General features: G+C 33.2%; 1 protein-coding gene across 1 annotated transcript in view; it reads left to right on the top strand.

Moving 5' to 3' along the window:
• Nucleotides 1-5,410: 5,410 nt before the first annotated feature.
• The window catches only part of LOC129228034 (uncharacterized), a 32,759-nt gene continuing 18,584 nt past the window's right edge, over nucleotides 5,411-19,585 (top strand). Inside the window, exons 1-3 of the mRNA XM_054862663.1 lie at nucleotides 5,411-5,539; nucleotides 12,873-12,990; nucleotides 14,571-14,636. Coding sequence (XP_054718638.1) covers nucleotides 5,442-5,539; nucleotides 12,873-12,990; nucleotides 14,571-14,636 — 282 coding nt within the window. The 5' untranslated portion in view covers nucleotides 5,411-5,441. The remainder of the gene's footprint in view (nucleotides 5,540-12,872; nucleotides 12,991-14,570; nucleotides 14,637-19,585) is intronic.

The raw sequence follows: 19,585 nt of genomic DNA on the forward strand, positions 1-19,585 counted from the left end.
ACTAGCTGCCCAATCTGAATCAGAATAACATTTAATATTTAAATTTGAAATATTTGATAACTTCAATTTAAGATTTTTCGTATACAAAACATAACCAAGAAGACGAAGTAAACCATGCCAATGTTTTTCACCATAATTAGATTGAAATTGGGAAAATATATTCAGAGCATATGTTATGTCGGGACGAGTTCTACTAGCCAAAAAGGATAAACAGCCAATTAAATTTCGATATGGTAAAGAATTACATTTATCTATTTCTAACTTACTAGTAGGCGAATCAATTTTTGAATAAACCACCCCAACCGAAATAGGAACATTACTAATTGGAATATTATAACTAGAATACAACTCGACAATTTTATTAATATACGTTGTCTGATGAATATACCAATTACCATCAATGTTTTGAAATTCAACACCCAGAAGTTTTCTTATTTCACCCAAAATTTTTAATTCAAAATGATTTCTTAAAAAATTTACAATTTCATTCAAATCAGATTTTAGTTTGCCAAAAAGTATGATATCATCAACATAAAAAAGAAGAATAACCTTATTTTTATATATGTAACAACAAAATGTCCATAGCCTGAAGTTGGAAAGAAAAACACGTGAAGCATTTTTCCTCATGGAAAATCTGTATTTATTATCCACAAAGGATTACTTAAGTTGACGAACAACATCTTCATTGATATAAAAAAAACATTTAGACGAATAGACAAAGATTAGCCGCTAAAATACAACGATACATTCAGCTTTTACGAACATGCTGATTCCTAGGAATATATGGCATTTACGTAACATACAAAAATAAGCCTAAAGGCGTTTTAAGACTTTAAAATAGACATCACGTTGTATTACGCCCTGCCAGGAGTAAAGGGCACTGGCAGACATCACGAAATCACGTACAACACATTTTGCGGCTATGTGAGGTGAGAGAGAGAGAGCGAAAAAGATCGCTCGAAGTATTTAAAGGTCTTCACATGGCTGTCAAATTAAGAATATGCAAAATATAAGATGTGTTGCCAATGCAAGAAAGTTAAAGATATGTTGCCAATCAAAAAGTAACTCAATCTACAAAAAATTCTCGCGGTTATAAGATACAATGAACTGGTGACTCGGTTCACCCAAAAGTTCATTCACTTGACTGAGTCATTGCAACCGATCGCACACATGACGTTACAACGTGATGCAATGTTTACATCGAAAAAGGATTGATACTGCATGATGCAAAAACGTTTTTTTTTTTTTTTTTTTTTCAAATTAAGTGATTCTTTCACTTTTTGTGAAAGTTTAAATTAAAAATCTAACACTCTTTAACTCTGGAAGTTTCCCACTATCTAACACACAGCTAATGCCCACCTCCTTTTTACTAACTTCCTCCTTTACCTCTGGAATATTTCCACTGTCTAACACACACCTAATGCCAACCTCCTTTTTACTAACTTCCCCCTTTCCCTCTGGAGTGTTTACCCCATCTACATGCCTACAGCCTAATGCTAACTCACCCTCCAAAGTAAGCATCCTAACTCTGATTTCTGAGAGTTCAACACACTTTGTGCAAATGAAATCCTTCTCAGACTCATCCTTCTCCTTAAACAAGCAGAACATTTGACATAGGTCACAAGAAATCCACTTGTCCCCTTTACCACTTTTAACTTCCTTCATTATGCATATAACTCCCATTCTAGCTCAAAATGGTACACTTAAAAAGTCAATACAAAAATACAAAATTGAAGAAATAATGCTAATTATTAGAATTAGAAAGCATTGGAAATAAAAGGTACAAATATTACTAAATCTTAAGACAAGCAGTAAATAAAAATAAACAAGTTACACCCTAAACAGAGCACTCAGGCTTAACAACAAGAAATCAGCACAATTTAGGCTTAGCTACAAGGAATAGAAAAACACTTTAAGAAAGCAAGTAAATCAAAAATAAGACTTAAAAGCACAAAAATACTTAATTATATGATAAAATACAATAAAAATACTGAAACTAAAGCAGTAAAATAAACAATTACAGTAAAAAATCACTTTTCTCAGTCGCAGCAAAAACACTCCCCAGCAACTCTAGCGCCCTCCTCCCCCATTTTTGAGCAGTTCTTGCTTGCTTGAGGTTTTTGCTATTGATTAGTATTTTTATTATTTAATGTCACTGCATAGCTAAACATTTCCAAACAGTTTGCTGTCCTTTTTTTTACTGGTAAATCCCAAATATTGCTCTAAAAATACATAAAAATAATGCAACAAATGCTCTTAAAGTTGAAAAAAATTGCTGTTAAAATTTTGAAAAAAGAGTTTTAGGTTAAAAAAGTGGTTAAAATCCCATTGAAATCAGCTTAACTTTTTTTTAAAACCAGAACCAGAAGTTCAAATACAACTATCTTTTTTTTTTTTTTCAGAGCTTCAACTGTCTTTGTGTTTTTCTGCTAATTTGTTGTGACATTAAATAATTCTTCTGAAACTAACTTTAAACGGAAAAAAACAGTTAAATATTTTCACCTAATTCCCTACGTAACAAGCGTAGCAAGCAAAATACACTGCAGCATCTTTACTCAAAATAAAGCACTTAAATCTCTGAAAAAGCTTCTTCAAAAAAAAAAAAAAAAATCTGCTTTTCAATATTGAGAAGGACACTCTCTCAAAAGTTTGATTCTTAGAAAATGATTGCATCCAGAATCTGAACTGTAGTTAGCACAGAAAACTGTTCAGTTCTTGTGCCAGCTGTGTGTGATTTGTCATCAACTTCTGGTGGGCTCTGGTTATAAGTCATACAAGTATCCTAAGATCGTATTTAGGGAAGTCAGCAAAAATTATATAGGTAGCCGTTTAAACTTGAGTCGAACATAGAACTGCAGAGGGTTAATCTATTGATATACATACATGTTCAGATAAAATGTAAATTGTGAAATTAATCTAAAATAGTATGAGGGCTTTTTTTTTTCAAGATCCAAATGGTTGCAAAATAACAACTACTATGAAAATCAGATGTTTTACCCAAATGTGATGCACAGTGTCCCTAATCTACCTGTCTAAGTTTGTTGGGTTAGGTTATTGGTTCTGAGCATGTAAACTTAGAACAATAGAACCTACCGCAATGTATGAATTTCATGCTGTATACTGGTATCTGATTTCTGCATGCTGTGGGGTGTGTGCAGTAGAATTGAGTACTGTGTTTAGGAAAATGCTCATGAGTAAACATTCAACATGTGGAAAAGATGCCATTAATATTTAGTACACTTTCAATCAAAAGTTTTTATTTATTGAAGTCTGAAACGGAGGTTTTTGCACAATTCTTTTCTAAAGTAAACAACTTTTTAGCGATTAACTATTGATACAGATCCTTTGAGAGTCCAGTATTAATTGTTCTGTTTTTGGCCTTTTTTAAGCTTAAAAGGGATTTAAAGTAATAGAAAACTTATATTTTCTGGAAAACAAACTTTATTATTTTTATTTTAAAACAATAAAAACACCCTTCTACTTTTTTCTGCATTGCAAGAGAATGATTTAAATATGCTACAAAAAATATTTGATGCAGATGGTAGTAATACTTTGGAGATGGTAACTTATTTAATCTCCCAATTGAAAAAACATAAAAACTGACTTTAGATAAAGAGTGGCAACACCCAACTGTTCATGGAATACTTTCTGTCATTCACACTGAAAGAGAAAAATATTAGCTTGAAATTGATACCAAATTCAGCTTAATTGGTTGGAAAATAAAGAAATTAGAGAGATTTTCTGAATTCATGCCAAAACGATGACTCCGAAAAATAATCAAAAATCCAATTTTTAAAAAAATCCTCAAGCGTAATTTTCATTCAAAAAATCTAAAAAAAATTATTTGGGCTTTTCTCGCAGATATCTACTTGTAAAAAAGATAATAGACAAGATCTGAGACATGAGGGCTCATGACATTAGGTGATTTGACGTGAAATGACCTATTGCTCAGTGTAGATAATAGCACAGCCAGTAGGCTGTGAGTCCAGGTAGCTGCTTTCTATAATAAGGGTTTGGAGAAATTGGTGGCAAGCTAGGGCAAATAGCAAATACCTAAATTAAAATAGTGATTATGCAGAGATGTAGCTGAATGATATATCTAAATGTTCCAAACAAAGCATTTTCAACTTTCAGTGGTTTTCAATTCGCAACCAATCAGGCCTCGTGGGAAAACGAAGCTCTCATGAAATGAAAGGTGTACCATAAAGTAAGTTTAAATTGCAAAACCAGTATTATATTTACAGCAGATGCTAGAATAAAAAATTTGCCCTAGACTTTTAATTCAAATTATATTCATACAAACCAAACCTTAAAGTAAAAATGTATTTTGCTTTAATGTTTTAACTTGGATTTTTTCTATCTCATATTCCAATTCCACATTTAATTGTAAGTTTCACTGTTCGCATACTCAAATATTGTGTGGATTAGGCAATTGCACATTTTGGGTCAGAGGATTTAAGAGATATAATCAAATATCTGTACCTCAGAGCCAGAGTGTCATAAGTCCAAAAACTGCGATTTTCCGTTTATTAGTGCATTTTACGTAGAAGTTGCATCGAGCCATGTGAACGTAATTCTTAAAAAAGAATCCTTTAAAATTTTTATCAGGGTTAATAGAGCATGCATCCCATCCTGCATGGGCCAGAAAAAAGTTTTTGCTCTCTACACTAAAATTATTATAATGTGACTTACGTCGTTCTGACTCCGAGGTACAGATATTGTGTTCTGATCTTTTTTAAAGAAATATGGCATATATTTATATACAGTTCACATTTACATTCAATCAGAGGTATTGCATGCAGTGCCAGAGCTACAGGTTTGGGGGCCATCACAATGAACTTTTTGGGACTCTCTGCCTATCACAAAATAATGCAAAGCATTTATCATGTGATATTTTTGTAGGACCTTCAGGGTCCTTACAGTTGTGCGGCTTCTGGCAATGGTGACATTTTTGACATGGCAAATCTGCCCCTGATTTCATGTTTTTTTTTTTTTTTTTATTATATTTAAAAATACTGGATAATAAATTTTGCTTCATTTTAAACAAATAAAGAAATTGACTAAATAATAAAGTGCAGGTGTCTATGAAATCTATTCTCAAAGAATTAAATCACATGTTTTGAAAGAACTTACTCATCCTACTAATAGTGCAATGTGTTTTATTCTGCAGATTTAGATTTATTTAAATAAATTGAGTAAAATTCATGAAAAATTGTATCATCTTGAATATTTTGGTATTTTTAATTTTCTTAATTGACTTGCACTGATAATATTGTTTTGTTGAACACATTTGTTGTGCATGCATTAGTTTGATGTATGGCATCTTAAATAACTAATTTTATTGTGTATTCCAAACAACTTATGTATTTTTATGTTTTTTTTAATGCTTAGATTTTATTTTTAGTTTTTTATTTGGACTTTCTGCTTTAAATGAGAAAGCAATGGAGCAAGAGGAAAGAGATTTGATTCTGAATCATGAACTATCAGAGATCGGTCAGAAAATTTCTAACATTATGCGCAGGAATGAAGCTCTTAAAAGGTATTGTGCCTTTGTGGGATATATTTTTTTTTTAACTTGTTTTAAAGTAGATTAAGGAATATAAGAGTGTTAAGGTGCGTAAGAAGTGATTGGATTTTAATAGCAGTATGTTGCGCGAATTTGCTCTTTTTTCAAACCTGTATTTTATAAAGTGAAATGCCGGTATTTTCATTATTGGTCAGAAATATTTTTCAATTAATTTCTAATTCAACTTATTATATTTTAGGTGACTTTTTTTTCATTGATGAGACTATCAAATCAATAATTTGACAAACATCAACCCCTGAAGTTCAGTAATTTTATTTTTAAAAGTATAAAATACATCAAATTAAGATAGATCTAAATGTAAATTCATCTAATTATTCAAGACTGAACTAGATCCAGTAACTGAACTGCTGCTGAATGCAAAATAGTTCTGATTAAGGCTTAGGAGTTGATGACAGAAGAAAAAAAAACCCTCTAAAAGTGCAACTCTCTAAAAAAAATAATAAAAAAAACATAATAGAAAAACTGGTTTTTCCTTAAAATTTCAGATTTTTTTGTGACCTTTCCCATCTTTATTCCTAACTGATCCGCCAACACTTTTCTATACTTTTTCTTCACTCTCTACCTGTTTCCCTTTTTATAGTGGACTAGTGATACCTGCACGGCTTCGCCCGCAATAGAAAAATCAAAAGGTCTTTTGGTTCGCCTGTATATTTACAAATAATGTATAGTGAATTTTCTCGCCAGTTGGCTTGTACCGACATTACCGTTCCACGTTATGATAATTTCGTATCTCGCCAATAGGCTTGTGCCCATGTTACGGTTCCACGTTACGATAATTTCGTAATTTATGATACTTTTTTTTCTTAAAATTGGAATAAAAAAAGAACCACATCGAATTTTCGAAAAATCGCTTTGAGGTGCACACCCTCATGCTACATACTAACTTTGTGCCAAATTTCATGAAAATCCGCCGAACGGTTTAAGCGCTATGCGCGTCACAGACATCCTACGGACATCCTACAGACATCCAGACATCCTCCGGACAGAGAGACTTTCTGCTTTATTATTAGTAAAGATAATAAGGATTACAGCAGAGAACCAATCAATCAGGGACCATCACTATCGGGATATCTGAATTTCCCAGTTTTCTAGATCACTAAAAAAAAGTTGGCAATTGTTTATAAATAAGACGACTATTTCAAACAATGACCAATGCTTAATTTTAAAACCAAGACCTAATTTCTCTGTATTAAACTAACAGCGATTATAATAGTAGCCAGTCTTGAAAAAAATCACTGTTCAGCATTGCGAATTATATCAAAGACCTGCATTGGAAAACTTAAGTCTGAGCTCGCCCATCACTTGGGAAACATAAGCAGTCTATTACAGATCAAACAGCATACTGTCTAATCATTTAGTGGAAGCCAAAACCACGAAGCAAGCAATCAATCACTTTAAGTCCCAACTCATTTCACACGGATCATTTTGGGCCACATGTTACTTCATGAGTGTGGTCACTGCAGAATTCTATTCTGATTGGTTCGATTCGCTGCAACAAGGCAAGTTGCACCTCTAGCTGCCTCACAAGAAAGCCACGCCTTTCACTAACCTTGGCACAGGTTGCAATAGAATTTTGATTGCAAATACATTCAGATTAGGATGAACTTCCGTTCAGATAAAAATAAGATTCGGATACGTTACACAATTACATTATTACATGTAAATGCTGTCTCTTAAAATTTTATACAATAAAAAGTTAGATACTTTAATTATTGCATTTTGTCTAACAGTTTCTCACACTTTTGGCTTAGTCACTTACATTCTAAACGGCTTTATTGGCCATTCAATAAGAAATTTCATTAGAATGCATCAGTGTTTAATTTTCATTTGAAATAAAGTAGGGGAAAAGTCAGATTTTTTAGTATCTTTTAAAGTTTTTTTTTTTTTTTTTTCAGGAAAATATTTTTAACTTTGAAGTTTGTTTTTGTGCTAAGTTTTCAGCTTAATATGATATTTTGTAAAGAAACCGTTCATTTTTTTAGGTATTGTGAAAAAAGGCTCACTTTTTCAAAAATTGCCAAAAATGTATATTTAAAAAATGATGGGAAAGTAGAGCAAAAAGTTCCAGGTTTTCGGGATCCTGGATAAAAGATTCTATGGTGTATCTACTCCTACTGATAAGACAACACATCTGCTTAGCAGATTATGCGGTTTATAAAAATTTGTAGTGAAAATTTTTTGCGTAAAATTACAAAGTTTAATAGATAATCAAACTCCATTTTAATCTTACACTAGCTGCGTTGCCGGCTTTGCAGGGTCTACCTCGAAAATAAAAGTTATGTCAAGTGATGCATGTTCAACAATCAGGCTTCAATTAGTGGAAAATAAAACTGAAATTTCCATCCAAACAATTATTTTCAAACGAAGAAAACGTCAGATCAAAAATTCCCGGATAAATTAAACGCACCCTTTTATAAATACAACTAAAATCCTAAAAAAAAAGAAAGAAGATAAATCGCCAGATAATAATCAAAATGGAAAATTTTTACCTTGAAATATGACAAAATTTTATTTAGTCATTGTCGAGAAAAAAAGTGGTAACCACGCTAATTTAAAATGAGATCGCGCAAACGATAATTTTCTGATATGAAAATAGAGTTCCATTAGGCTTAACAGTGCTTTTGAATTTTCCCCGGTAATTTTACAGCCTTTTTGTTTTGAAATTCGAAGGGAGTCAATGAACCCTATGAGTATTTTTCGCGAGCTTTCGAATTGGACCGGAAATCGGATAATTACTTCGGATAGAAAGAGCCATCTTCTGGTTCTAAAATTAAAATTCGAGTGGTTCGGTTCTTTTTTGGCATTTGAAATCCCCCTACGTTCCTTCTCGGGTGCCCAGTACCACCCTGCCAAATTTGGTCGGAATCCGAAGTAAACTGGATTTGTATAGGGAACACACACACACACACAGGCATCGCAGCGTTCCTATATTCCTATATTTTCCTATATTTCTGAAAAAGGTTCCTATTTTCCTATAATTCCTATAGTTTCCTATACTTTCAGTTTCCGCTTCCTTTTTTTTTTTTTTACTTTTCCCCCGACTTTTTGCTACTGCATTTCCGCGAGCAACGCGCAGACGCCATTTTATCTAAGCAGGGCTCCCAAATGGTCCGCTTTTCCCGCCAAAGTTCGTTTTTTATGGTAAAGTCCGCTTTAGACCGCTTTTTAACATTTTAGTCTGATTAGTCTGCTTTTACATAGTTTTTATTTAAATATCACATTTTAAAAGTTTTTTAATTTCGTTAAAAGTTACTGTACACCCAAACACGCCGCCGCAGCGCGTGTTAAACCAAGTTCGTACGCCCATTAAAAAAACCTTGAAAGATTATTGGAAAAAAAAAGGTCTTTTTTTTTTTTCAAGTGCTTGAAAACCTTGAAAATGTATGAAAAGTTTCTTTATTGCTTCAATTCTTTCAAAAATCATTGGATTGTGTTTCAATAGAGCAATTTTTCTGAACATATATATATTCGGTTTGATTTATCGCGAAAAATTGCTTTCGTGTTTAAGGTTTCAATCCCTTTGCATCTTGTTAATATTTTGATGTTTTTACAATCCAAAGTGATTTTGACATGACCTTAGCTTAGCTTATTTTTCGTTTAATTTCAATAATTAACGAAGGAATTATTTTGGAAACTATGGCAACATTGAACTTACTCGGATTTCGCGGAAAAATGCTTCTCGCGTTTGAAATTTCAATCCTTTTGCATTTTGTAAATATTTTGATGTGTTCCACAATTGGAAGTTATTTTGACATATGCTACTTTAGATTAGCTTACTTTTCATTTAATTTCAATAATTAACGAAGGAATTATTTTGGAAACCACGGTAACATTGAACTTACTCGGACTTCGTGGAAAATTTCTTTTTGTGTTTGAAATTTCAATCTTTTTGAATCATGTAAATGTTGAAATATTTTTCCCAATCGAATGTTATTTTCCCATATGCCACCTTAGATTAGCATGTTTTATGTTTAATTTGGTAGAAAATAAATGTTTTATGGGAAACATGCCAACATTGAACTTGGTTCGTGAAAATATGCTTCTGTGAGCTTTCAATAGTTTTGCATCTTATAAATATTTTTATATTTATGACAATTAAAAGTTATTTTGACATGATATGTTTTAATTTTTATTTAAATAACTAAAAAATTAATAATTTTTGTGTTTAATTCGAGTTTATTTAGTTTTTCAAACTTAATTTTGATAATTCTTTGCTTATTTTCGTTTATTACTGTTTTTTTGTGTGGGGGGGGGGATATTAAATTTAAATAATTGAGTACATAGCATTTTAAAGTAGTATTTGTATATGAAACAAAGTTGAAGTATGTAATTTCATCAAGTTGAATTTGTGTACATCATTTCATTGTCGTGATGCCTGCTGTTGTTCTAATGTGCCAGCTAGGCTGGCAATTTGGGGTGCGCTGCTTCATTTTTCCAACCGCACTGTCATTTGGTGTGAAGTCCGACTTCCACAGTACACACATGTCATAAGGACCAGTTTATAGGGTAAGCAATTATTCACAGCATAACATTAGATTCACACAAAGAAAGGACAAAAGAAAGTACGTCCATGCCCGAGCCGGGATTCAAACCCGGACCTTCCTGTCGCAGTCAGACTTCTCTGACCACTAGACAAGGCAGGCGGCATGATGCCTGCTAAGGGGGGATTTGTTCCCCCCCCCATAAAAGTTCAAAGCACTCATGGCCCTGCAGTCATGGAGTAATTTTTTAATGTAAGCTTTATGATTCTTGAAAATATACTTTGAATATGAAAATTGCAAAACTAAGCCTCATGTGATCTGCTTCCCTTTGTGATTGAGCATTTCAGACATTTTTAGGAAAACTTTGAATACAGTAGATCTGTTTGGTGTGTGATAGATTCATATCGGTTGTGAAGGGTATAATGCTATTAAGAAGCATTACAAGACAGAAAAACACAAAAATAATTTTAAACTAAGGAAAGATGAAGCACAGCTTCATCTATCCTTCTGTCGGACTACCAGCAACCCCCCCCCCCCCCATCCAAATGTTTGTGTAAATAATATTATTATTCAATGGATAAAAAGAACAGTTGTGCAGAAGATAAAGGAATTGTGTCATTAAAAATCTCAGTATTGTGGTTAATTAACAAATTATCTTAATGGATTTAGCAGCAGGCAGCTAATTTGCCTTTTGGTGCTTCCTTGAAATTAAATGAATCGTCCTCCCAAGGTCATCTTTTTAATCCTAACTGGTCCTCTTTAGTCCTCTTTTTAATTGAAAATGGTCTCCTTCCTTTTCTAAAGTTAAAATGTGTTGTGTGCCCTGTACCGTGTTTCTTCCTGAGTGGAGCAGCGTTTGACTTTAGCTCGTCTCTGCAGCTCAATTCTGAGCCCATGAAGCTCCTGCACAAGTCCTCAAAACTTCACTTTCGAACTCGGCGTCGATGAACTTGGGCAATCATGATGGGCGCATGGGCTGTGTAGGTTTTGATGATGTCATTCTAGGAAGGGCTCTCCGGCCACTTACCGTTTCAGGTCTCCACACGCACGATTTTTTTTTCTTTTTTCGGAACTTTGCGTTTAGCTACGTTTGCAATTATTGCTACTTGCGGGATAGCTCATCTCAACTTCGATTGTTTTGGTTTTAATTGTGTGGAATGTAGGTGCTGCAGTTCGCGTATCAACTAAACGTTCATTTTAATAACAATGCCTCCGAAGAGGCCGCACAGCCAAGTTTTCAAAAAAGAATACACAAAGCTGTTCTCGATTTTAAAAGAATTGAGGAAGTCGGAAAGACATGCACACTTTGGGGTCGTTCCAGACACAAATTGGGTCCGCTTTGCGGCCCCTTCACAAATTTACGCATCGTAAAAGCGGCCCCATTCACAAAATTCCACATTCAAAAACAGCTCATTCACAAAATAAATATACAAACAACATAATAGGGTTGTTAAGATATTAGATATAGGGTAAATCTGGAGCTATCATTTTTTTTCCCAACCGGAAAGCTACCGGTCCAGCAGCTACGTGTGAAACATAGTCGCCATATTTGGTCATTCACGGGATGGAATCAGACAAGATGCTTAAGTGCTTAAAATTCTAAGAACAAAGCAGAACTGTATTTTTAGACTTATTTATGCGTATGTATTGCATTTATGTCAGGTAGTGTTATTACATGTTTTTAATCAAAAAGTAGTGCAGTCGAACCTGTTTATCTCGAACCTGCCTATCTCGAAAACCTCTCTGTGTCGAAGTTTTTCATTTTCCCTGCACATAAAGTATTAATTCAATGTTTTCCCCCATGTTTGTCTTGAATGAAATTTTCTGAAAACCTGCATAACTCGAATTTCGACTTAAGTGTCTTTCTTGAATTCCATCCACAACAATCTTTATTGACTGGAATTCGGAGACAGAAAGCACTTTTCTTAATATTAGCAGTCACATAATCCTCCAGAATTAAAACTTTATGTACAAAAAGCAAGTTTTCCAGCAATCAAATCCATTCTGAAACTGAGAGGAAGGGGACATTGTTGATTAGTAAAATTGCTCCCAAAGTTTTACTTTCGAGTCATTGCTCCAATTACTTATTTTTAGAACTTTTTTCAAAACTTCTGTATCTCGAAGCCTCCATATCTCGAATTTTTCTTATGTGCCGTAAAATTCGAGATAGACAGGTTCGACTGTATTGCATTTTGAAAAAAAAAATGTCCTACTGGCCTGCCTTGTTATAAAAATTCCTGTATGTGCTCTTTTTTTTATTTTCAAAATGTTCCTATATTATTTCGAAAAATTCCTATATTGTTTGCAAAAAATTCCTATATTTTCCGTCGAATTCCTATATTTTTTTCAGAAAATTCCTATATTTTCTATCCAATTCCTATATTTTTTTTCAGAAAATTCCTATATTTTTTTTCAGAAAATTCCTATATTTTCCTATATTTTTGTTAGCAAATGTCACTTCTATCCCTGCACACATATATATTTGTTTTATTTAATATGGATTTAAGGGGAAAAGGCTAAACCTATAAAAAATGCAATAAAAAAACTAAAACAAAAGTCTAAAAAACATAAAATGTCGTGCAAAAAATCTGCCACAAATGCACAAAACTGGAAAAATTTAAGAAAAATGAATTGTCATCAACTTCTGATCCCTGCTTATGATCAAGTTCAGCCTTGTATTATTATAACAATATCTTAAATTTTACCATTTAGCTTATGTTTGACAAGTAAAAGAGTTTATAATTGCTGGCTTATGTGCATATATATAAAACGGTTATTCAAAATTTTCTTTTATATATTTATAGAAAAGTGAAAAGACTAGAATCTGTTTCAAAAGATCAACAGAGTCATGTCCTAAAAGAGTCCTGTAAGTTTCTATCAACTAAAAGTGGAGAATATAAAGATAGTATTAAGAAATTAAAGGTAAGAATATTTTCTTAACTGTTTCTGTATTAATCTATTATACAGTAAACCCTAGGTTATCCATGGAATAGGATGGCACAGTAACAGCAGATAGGCAAAATTCATGGATAATTCACAAAATAGGTAAAAATACTGCCGTATGCAGTATCTTAAAAATAGCAATAAGACTTGCATGCATTTAAACTGTAGCTAAAAATGACACTAGTCTGTTCACTAGTTCATGTGGGTAAGTAATGTAAATCTAAAAACTAAGTTTCAACTATAGTCGGGGAAAATCTAACCTGGCAGCATTGTGAAGGCTACTCAGATCCTAATCACAGCATTGTGATGTTGCCAAGTTAAGCTTGCCCCAGCTATAGTAATGTAGAGCTAAAAATCAGTAAGAAATGGATATCTAAAAATGAGGTTTCAACCAGTGAGGCTTCGGGAACCTTGGGTGGTTTCATATCTATGGATGGGAGGGAAAGAAACCTCAGATATTGCTCTTGATAAGTTTAAATGGGTGTATTTATCTATATTACAGTTAATTGGGTATAATTCAGGGGGAAAATGTTTTTAAAGTGAAAGATCATGTTTTGCGTTCAACACTTATCAGTTGATCTAATTGCTTCGATCAGTTGTTATGTCTGATAATATCAGCATGGCAGAAATTCATTCCCTCTTAGTCTTTGGCGCCAAAAAAATCGGAGAGAAGTTGGCTAGAATCTCAGTTATTGAAAGCGTCCCCGTTCTAACATTTAGGTTAAAAGTACTCTATTCCGTAATATGCATTGCATATATTAATTGGAGATTGTTTTAATTGCTTTTTACCAATTATCTTCTTATACTGTAATTCTTAGTTTCTGCAGAAGTCTTTGAGCATGAACATGATATGGTACCTATCGGGTAAAGTACTGACTGTGAGAAGCTCGCCAAGAGAAAACTATAACTAAAAGGGAAAACAAAGCAATTTTATTAACTTTCAATAGATGGCACTCATTTTGTTAAAAATTCATTGTTGACGACAATTATTCAGTAGAATAAATTGTACTGGATGAAGGACAACTTTCAAATATTTTCGTTGAGGATATTTTAAAAACAAAAATTATTCCTAGCTTTTTAATAGTCACACATTGTTTGACACAACATTATCTGGGGTAGTTTTTTACGTGCTTTACGATACAATAATTCCTTTGTATACAAAAGAGCTTTTTATGCAAGTTTTTGGTTTTAAAATTGAACATTTTAAACTTGTTTTATTGCATTGTCATTTGATTCTGTGCTATGTTCAAAATTTCTTCAAGTCTCTACCTCATCGGGAATTTGATTAAAAATCAATCACAAAAAAATTTCCCAAGTGACGTGCAATAGAGTTAATAAAAATATGGGAATAGCTTAGCTTTTGAACCATAGTTATTGACTTAGCTTTTTTTTCCAATCATTTTAGGCCTTTACTTCACTAGCTGTTTGGAATTTTGGATAATTTTGGATACCTGGCGTTTAGATTTCTTCAGTTCCATTGTAGTTTTTCTGTAATAATTAGTTGATTTTTGTTCCATGTTATAAAATATTTCAATAAATCTGTACTTAAATAATTCTAGAAACATCTCAAATGTAGAGGATATGATCCTTCATTATCTCATGGACGTCTAGTTATAAAAAGAGAGGTAATTAAATTTTGCTCTTTATTTTTAATTAAGAAGCATATATATGTCTATTTTATAGCAAACTAGGGATTGTCCTAAAATTGCTATATATATATATATATATATATATATATATATATATATATATATATATATATATATATATATATATATATATATATATATATATATATATATATACAGGGTAGTGATGGGCATAATCAAGTTCTCATAATCGAATCACTCAATTATTCAAGATCATTCGAGAACTCGATTATCACTTCTCGAGTTCTCGAGCCATGAACTTCTCGAGTACTCGATTATCACTTTTCGAGTTCTCGAGCGAGGAACTTCTCGAGTTCTCGATTATCACTTTCCAAGAACTCGAGCGATCAACTGCTCGAGTTCTCGATTGTCACTTTCCGAGTGCTCGAGCGATCAACTGCTCGAGTTCTCGCTTTGAACTTCTCGAGATGTTGAGTTCTCGAGATGTCAATCACTCGAGCAGTGTATGCTTCTATCGATTTGATAATCGAATGAACCTCTCGATATATTTGACTTCTGACAAGGGTGCCCACCTATGGAGGGAGGGGGTGCAGACTGTGCTATTGACATTTTTAGGGGGGGTGTTTTAAGAGGTATTTTTCTCATTTTTTGGGGGGAAATCTCTGCGATATTGAGGGGGGGGGGCTTGACCTCAGGGCAGGTGGACAGCACTCCTGCTTCTGAATTGTTTTAGTTGCAGGGGCGGATCCGTCATTTAGGGTGTCAAAGGGCTGGCTTTGAAAAGTTAATGATTTTACTTATGAAGCATGAGCATGTTTTTTTTCTGTCTTCTGAAAAAATTTGCATTGATACCTTTTAACCCTTCCCCCAGAAAGACGGGCAGCGCTGAGGAGTCCACAGGGGAGGTGGGTCATTGCGCAAACTGCGCCATTGAAATTTCTAATGGACGTTAGTCTTTTTTATTGAGTGTCCTTCTTGAGGGGGAAAGAGGATCCCTAATTTTAAAAAGTGTGCCAGCACACTTGAGGAATAGATCCCCTTGCGATCTAAATGGTATTACAATCAAATAATTGCCTTTCGAATGTTTCATTCGAATAGTGTTATAATTGAATGTATACTGTTGAATGCTTGATTATCAAATGATTCTTTGGGATGCCTTGGTAGTCTAATGATATGTTTTGAGCAAAAGGTGTTAATGAATGAACACATGGACGGGTTTGTGGGAGACGTGTTGTGTGTCCCGGTGGTGGAAGTAAAGGTTGGAGGCGCTAATAAGGTTCTAACTTGAGGGGAATTAAATTATAGTTTAGGTAAAAAGGGGGAATACTTAAGTTGAAAACCTGGAGGGGACGTCTTCCCCCGTACGTTCGCCTTCGACGTTCACCTATTGGGTAATGATACAAGTGTAATAGGCAATAACAAACGTTTTAGAGCCCAAATATACAGATCACTGCAAACACGTGTTTCGGGGTTTCAAGGAACCCTTTTTTCAACGCAAAATAGTGAGTTTGTGGATGTAAGGACATTACTGGATGTCTTTATGGACCATTCATCAATTACGTAAGGGTCCCAAGGGAGTGGAGTTGGAAAAATGTCTACATACTTTGGGGGGAGGGGTTCAAACTGTTGTATAATATATTCAGACATAATTGGTCTTGCCATTTAAACAACCCTCTATTGTCATCATAAATATATACGTATCAATTTTCTCAGTGTTTGTCTCACTGTCCAGTAGATGGCGCCATGAGTAGACATCAACTGTGTTTTTTCTGTGGGATATAAGAAGTAAGAACACACAGGGTTTGTGTGGTATTTGGTGTGTGGCTATCTTGTAACATGGTGCTTTCTTTCCCTCATGTCCGAATGGGTGTATTATATAGAATATTCACCTTACAGGTATGAAGTTAAATGTTCATTCATCCTGTTTTGCAACGTACATTGTAATTTCTTTAACTTACCAACTATTTTAGACTTTTAAATAAAAGCTTTTCATAGCAGAAGTATCTTTCCTTGTAATGTGTAATATTCACTCTGCTTAGTGTTAGACAGTATTAGAATATGTCAGATATCTTCGCTAATGGCGTTTGATATTCTGTACATAACACAAACGCATTCTTACGCAGTATTTTCCAAGCCGATGTTTCATTTGCGTCTAGAAAATAAAAACGTATTTGGATGACTTTTTTATTTGTTTTAAGAAGAATTAATAATGTAAAACGTAATAAAAGAATTGCGCTATGTATAGCATGTTTTATTTTTAACTACTATCGCATCATATACAAAAAAAATGTCGAAAACACATTCAGTCTAGATTCCAACTTCTTAGTAAATATTTCATCACACAAAAAGGTTTAATTTAATAATAGTGAACAGGGGTCTGGCCAGAGGATATTTGGGTCCGTTAACGGACCCTTCACAAAAATCCGATCAACCAAAACGGACCTTTCACAGAATTCCGATCAAACAAAACGGACCTTTCACAAAATCCCGACCAAACAAAACGGACCCTTCACAAAATTCTGATAAACAAGATCGGATCTGTCAAATTGTTTATTGAAAGAGCAAATTTGAAAGCAAAATAACGCATATTTCTGTGCATAAACCGATAATTTTTGGAACCTTTTTTTAAGTCAAATTAGAGGGATCAGCTTATACAAAATCGGCTAATTTTGAAAAAAAAAAAAAAAAAACGGCACTCTTGGAATGCTCCTGCAAGCGATAAATAATGGCTACTGCCAAATAAATATAATGGTTGTTTGTTTTATCACAGCTAATTAGCAGCGGTGTTTTTGTAAACTTTTCTGAAAAGGCATTGGTAAGCACTTTTCTCCGCTCATGATTTAATAAACAATAATAATATATATCTGCGAAATGAACTTAGAACTGCAAAGGGATAGTAAGGGTGAGGAAAAAATATGATCGCTTTAGATAGTGTTATCAACTTCAAAATTATCACCACTTAGCGTCTGGCGTTGAACCTTTAATAATGACTTGATTAGAAAATATTCTCATCATTTTGCCAGCTTGTCAATATTTGCGTTTTTACGGTTCGGTGCGATGTTTAATTGTTATTTTGGGAGAAAATTATATGGGTTTTGATTTTTCGATGCTAACAAGGATGATTAACTTTAAATAAACTCTTTTAACTACCGTTTTTTTTTTCTTTAGATGTCTACATTTTGAAAAATGCAATCTTTTAACATCCGATATGAGAATAACATTTTGTTCTTTTTTCAAGCTAACTTCGCTTTATTAGGATTCAAATAAATGGAAAGTCTCTTTATTTCTGTTAGAACTCTCATTTCAAGTTTTTAAAGCAAAATTCCATTTTCTGTTATGAGTCAAAACTTAAAATGCTAAATAGATGGTTTATTTTATTTTATTTTTTGGGTCAACTGTGTCCACAGATATTAATGATATGTTTATTATAGGACTCTAAAATGCAATTTTAAAATAATTTTATCAAAAATATTTCTTTTACAAGCTGTTTTTATACTTTTGGTCCCTTCACTTTGAGAATTGCGATCTCTTTGCATCCGCTATGGGAATCCGATTTTTCGAATTTTTAATGATTATTACGCTTTGTTAAGAGGTAAACAATTGAAATATCTTTTTATTTTTGTTAAAATCACGGAATTTAGAAGTTTTAAACCTAATTCTGTGCTTTTTAATAGTGTCTTGGTTAAAAAGTTGAATGCTGAACCCTATTCTGAATTTTATTTTATTTATTTATATTTTTGTTACAATTATTTTAAGTACTGTACAGAAATATATCTAGTATAATTTAACATAAAGTAGAATGGTAGATAAATATTGATACTTGAAAGAGCGATGCCCCCCCCCCCCCCGCCAAATATCAGAAAAAAAATCCAGAATGATTTTCTCGATGTAGAAGAGGAAAACACTTAACTTTAAGTTTAATTGATGCTGTTTGTGCCATCTCTAAATTCTAAAATTTCGTTTTAACAAAAAAAAAAAAAAAAAAATTTTTTTTTTTTTTTGTGAAATTTTTTGATTTTTCACAAAATTAATTCATTTCTCACAAAATTATTTGATTTTTCACAAAAAACGGACTTTGTGAAAAATCCTGGACAGACCCCTGGTGAATTAAATTTCGATTCCAGTGATATTCGATTAGTTATTTCATTATTTCGAAAAACGAAATGGAATCTTACATAAGAATAGAGGGAGGGGTTTGAAAAAGGTTTTTAAAGGGAGGGGTTTTTTTTGCGGGGAGGGGGGCAAAAATGGCCAAACTCATCCATACGTAACTAAGGAATGGCCTCTTATATGTAAAAGCTTACTATTTTGTTGAAAAAAGTTTACCTTAAAACCTTAAAACTCCAAACACGTTTCTGCAGTACTCTGTATATTTGGGATACAAAACGTTTGTTATTTCATGTTACTTCTCGGCACAAAGGTACTTAGTTATTTCTTAATAAAACAAGTGGTTAACTTTTCGTGTAATTCATTCCTATGGGTGCAAATAAGAGGGGAGGGGGGGGAGTTTTGATGTTAACTGCGAGATTGTAATTTTTAGGGGATTTTGTCTCTTTTGGGGGTATTGCTCTTGGGGGAAGAGCTTCATAGGTGGTGCCCTTTGCTCTTGGAATGGATAGATTTGGAATGATTTTTAAAATCGAATGATTGCTTTTCTCTTGCTTTATTCGAATGGGGTAATAGTTGAATGTTTGGCTTCGAATTTTTCGATAATTGAGATATTCCTTAATAATCGAACGATATTTTTAGAACGAAAATTGTTAATTATCATATGAGTAGATATATGGAGGGGCATGTGTTGTGTGAGTGGCGGATACTATGGATGGTCGTGGGGGTCATGACCCCCCCCCCTAAACTCTCAACAATAGTATCCGTACACATTGTGTTCAAACAATTTGTGCATAAAATGTAAACGATGACAGTATCTTATCTTCTCAATACATCAATTATTTTTCAAAGAAAAT

The sequence above is a fragment of the Uloborus diversus genome, chromosome 8, assembly GCF_026930045.1.
Source record: "Uloborus diversus isolate 005 chromosome 8, Udiv.v.3.1, whole genome shotgun sequence".
NCBI classification, from domain to species: domain Eukaryota; kingdom Metazoa; phylum Arthropoda; class Arachnida; order Araneae; family Uloboridae; genus Uloborus; species Uloborus diversus.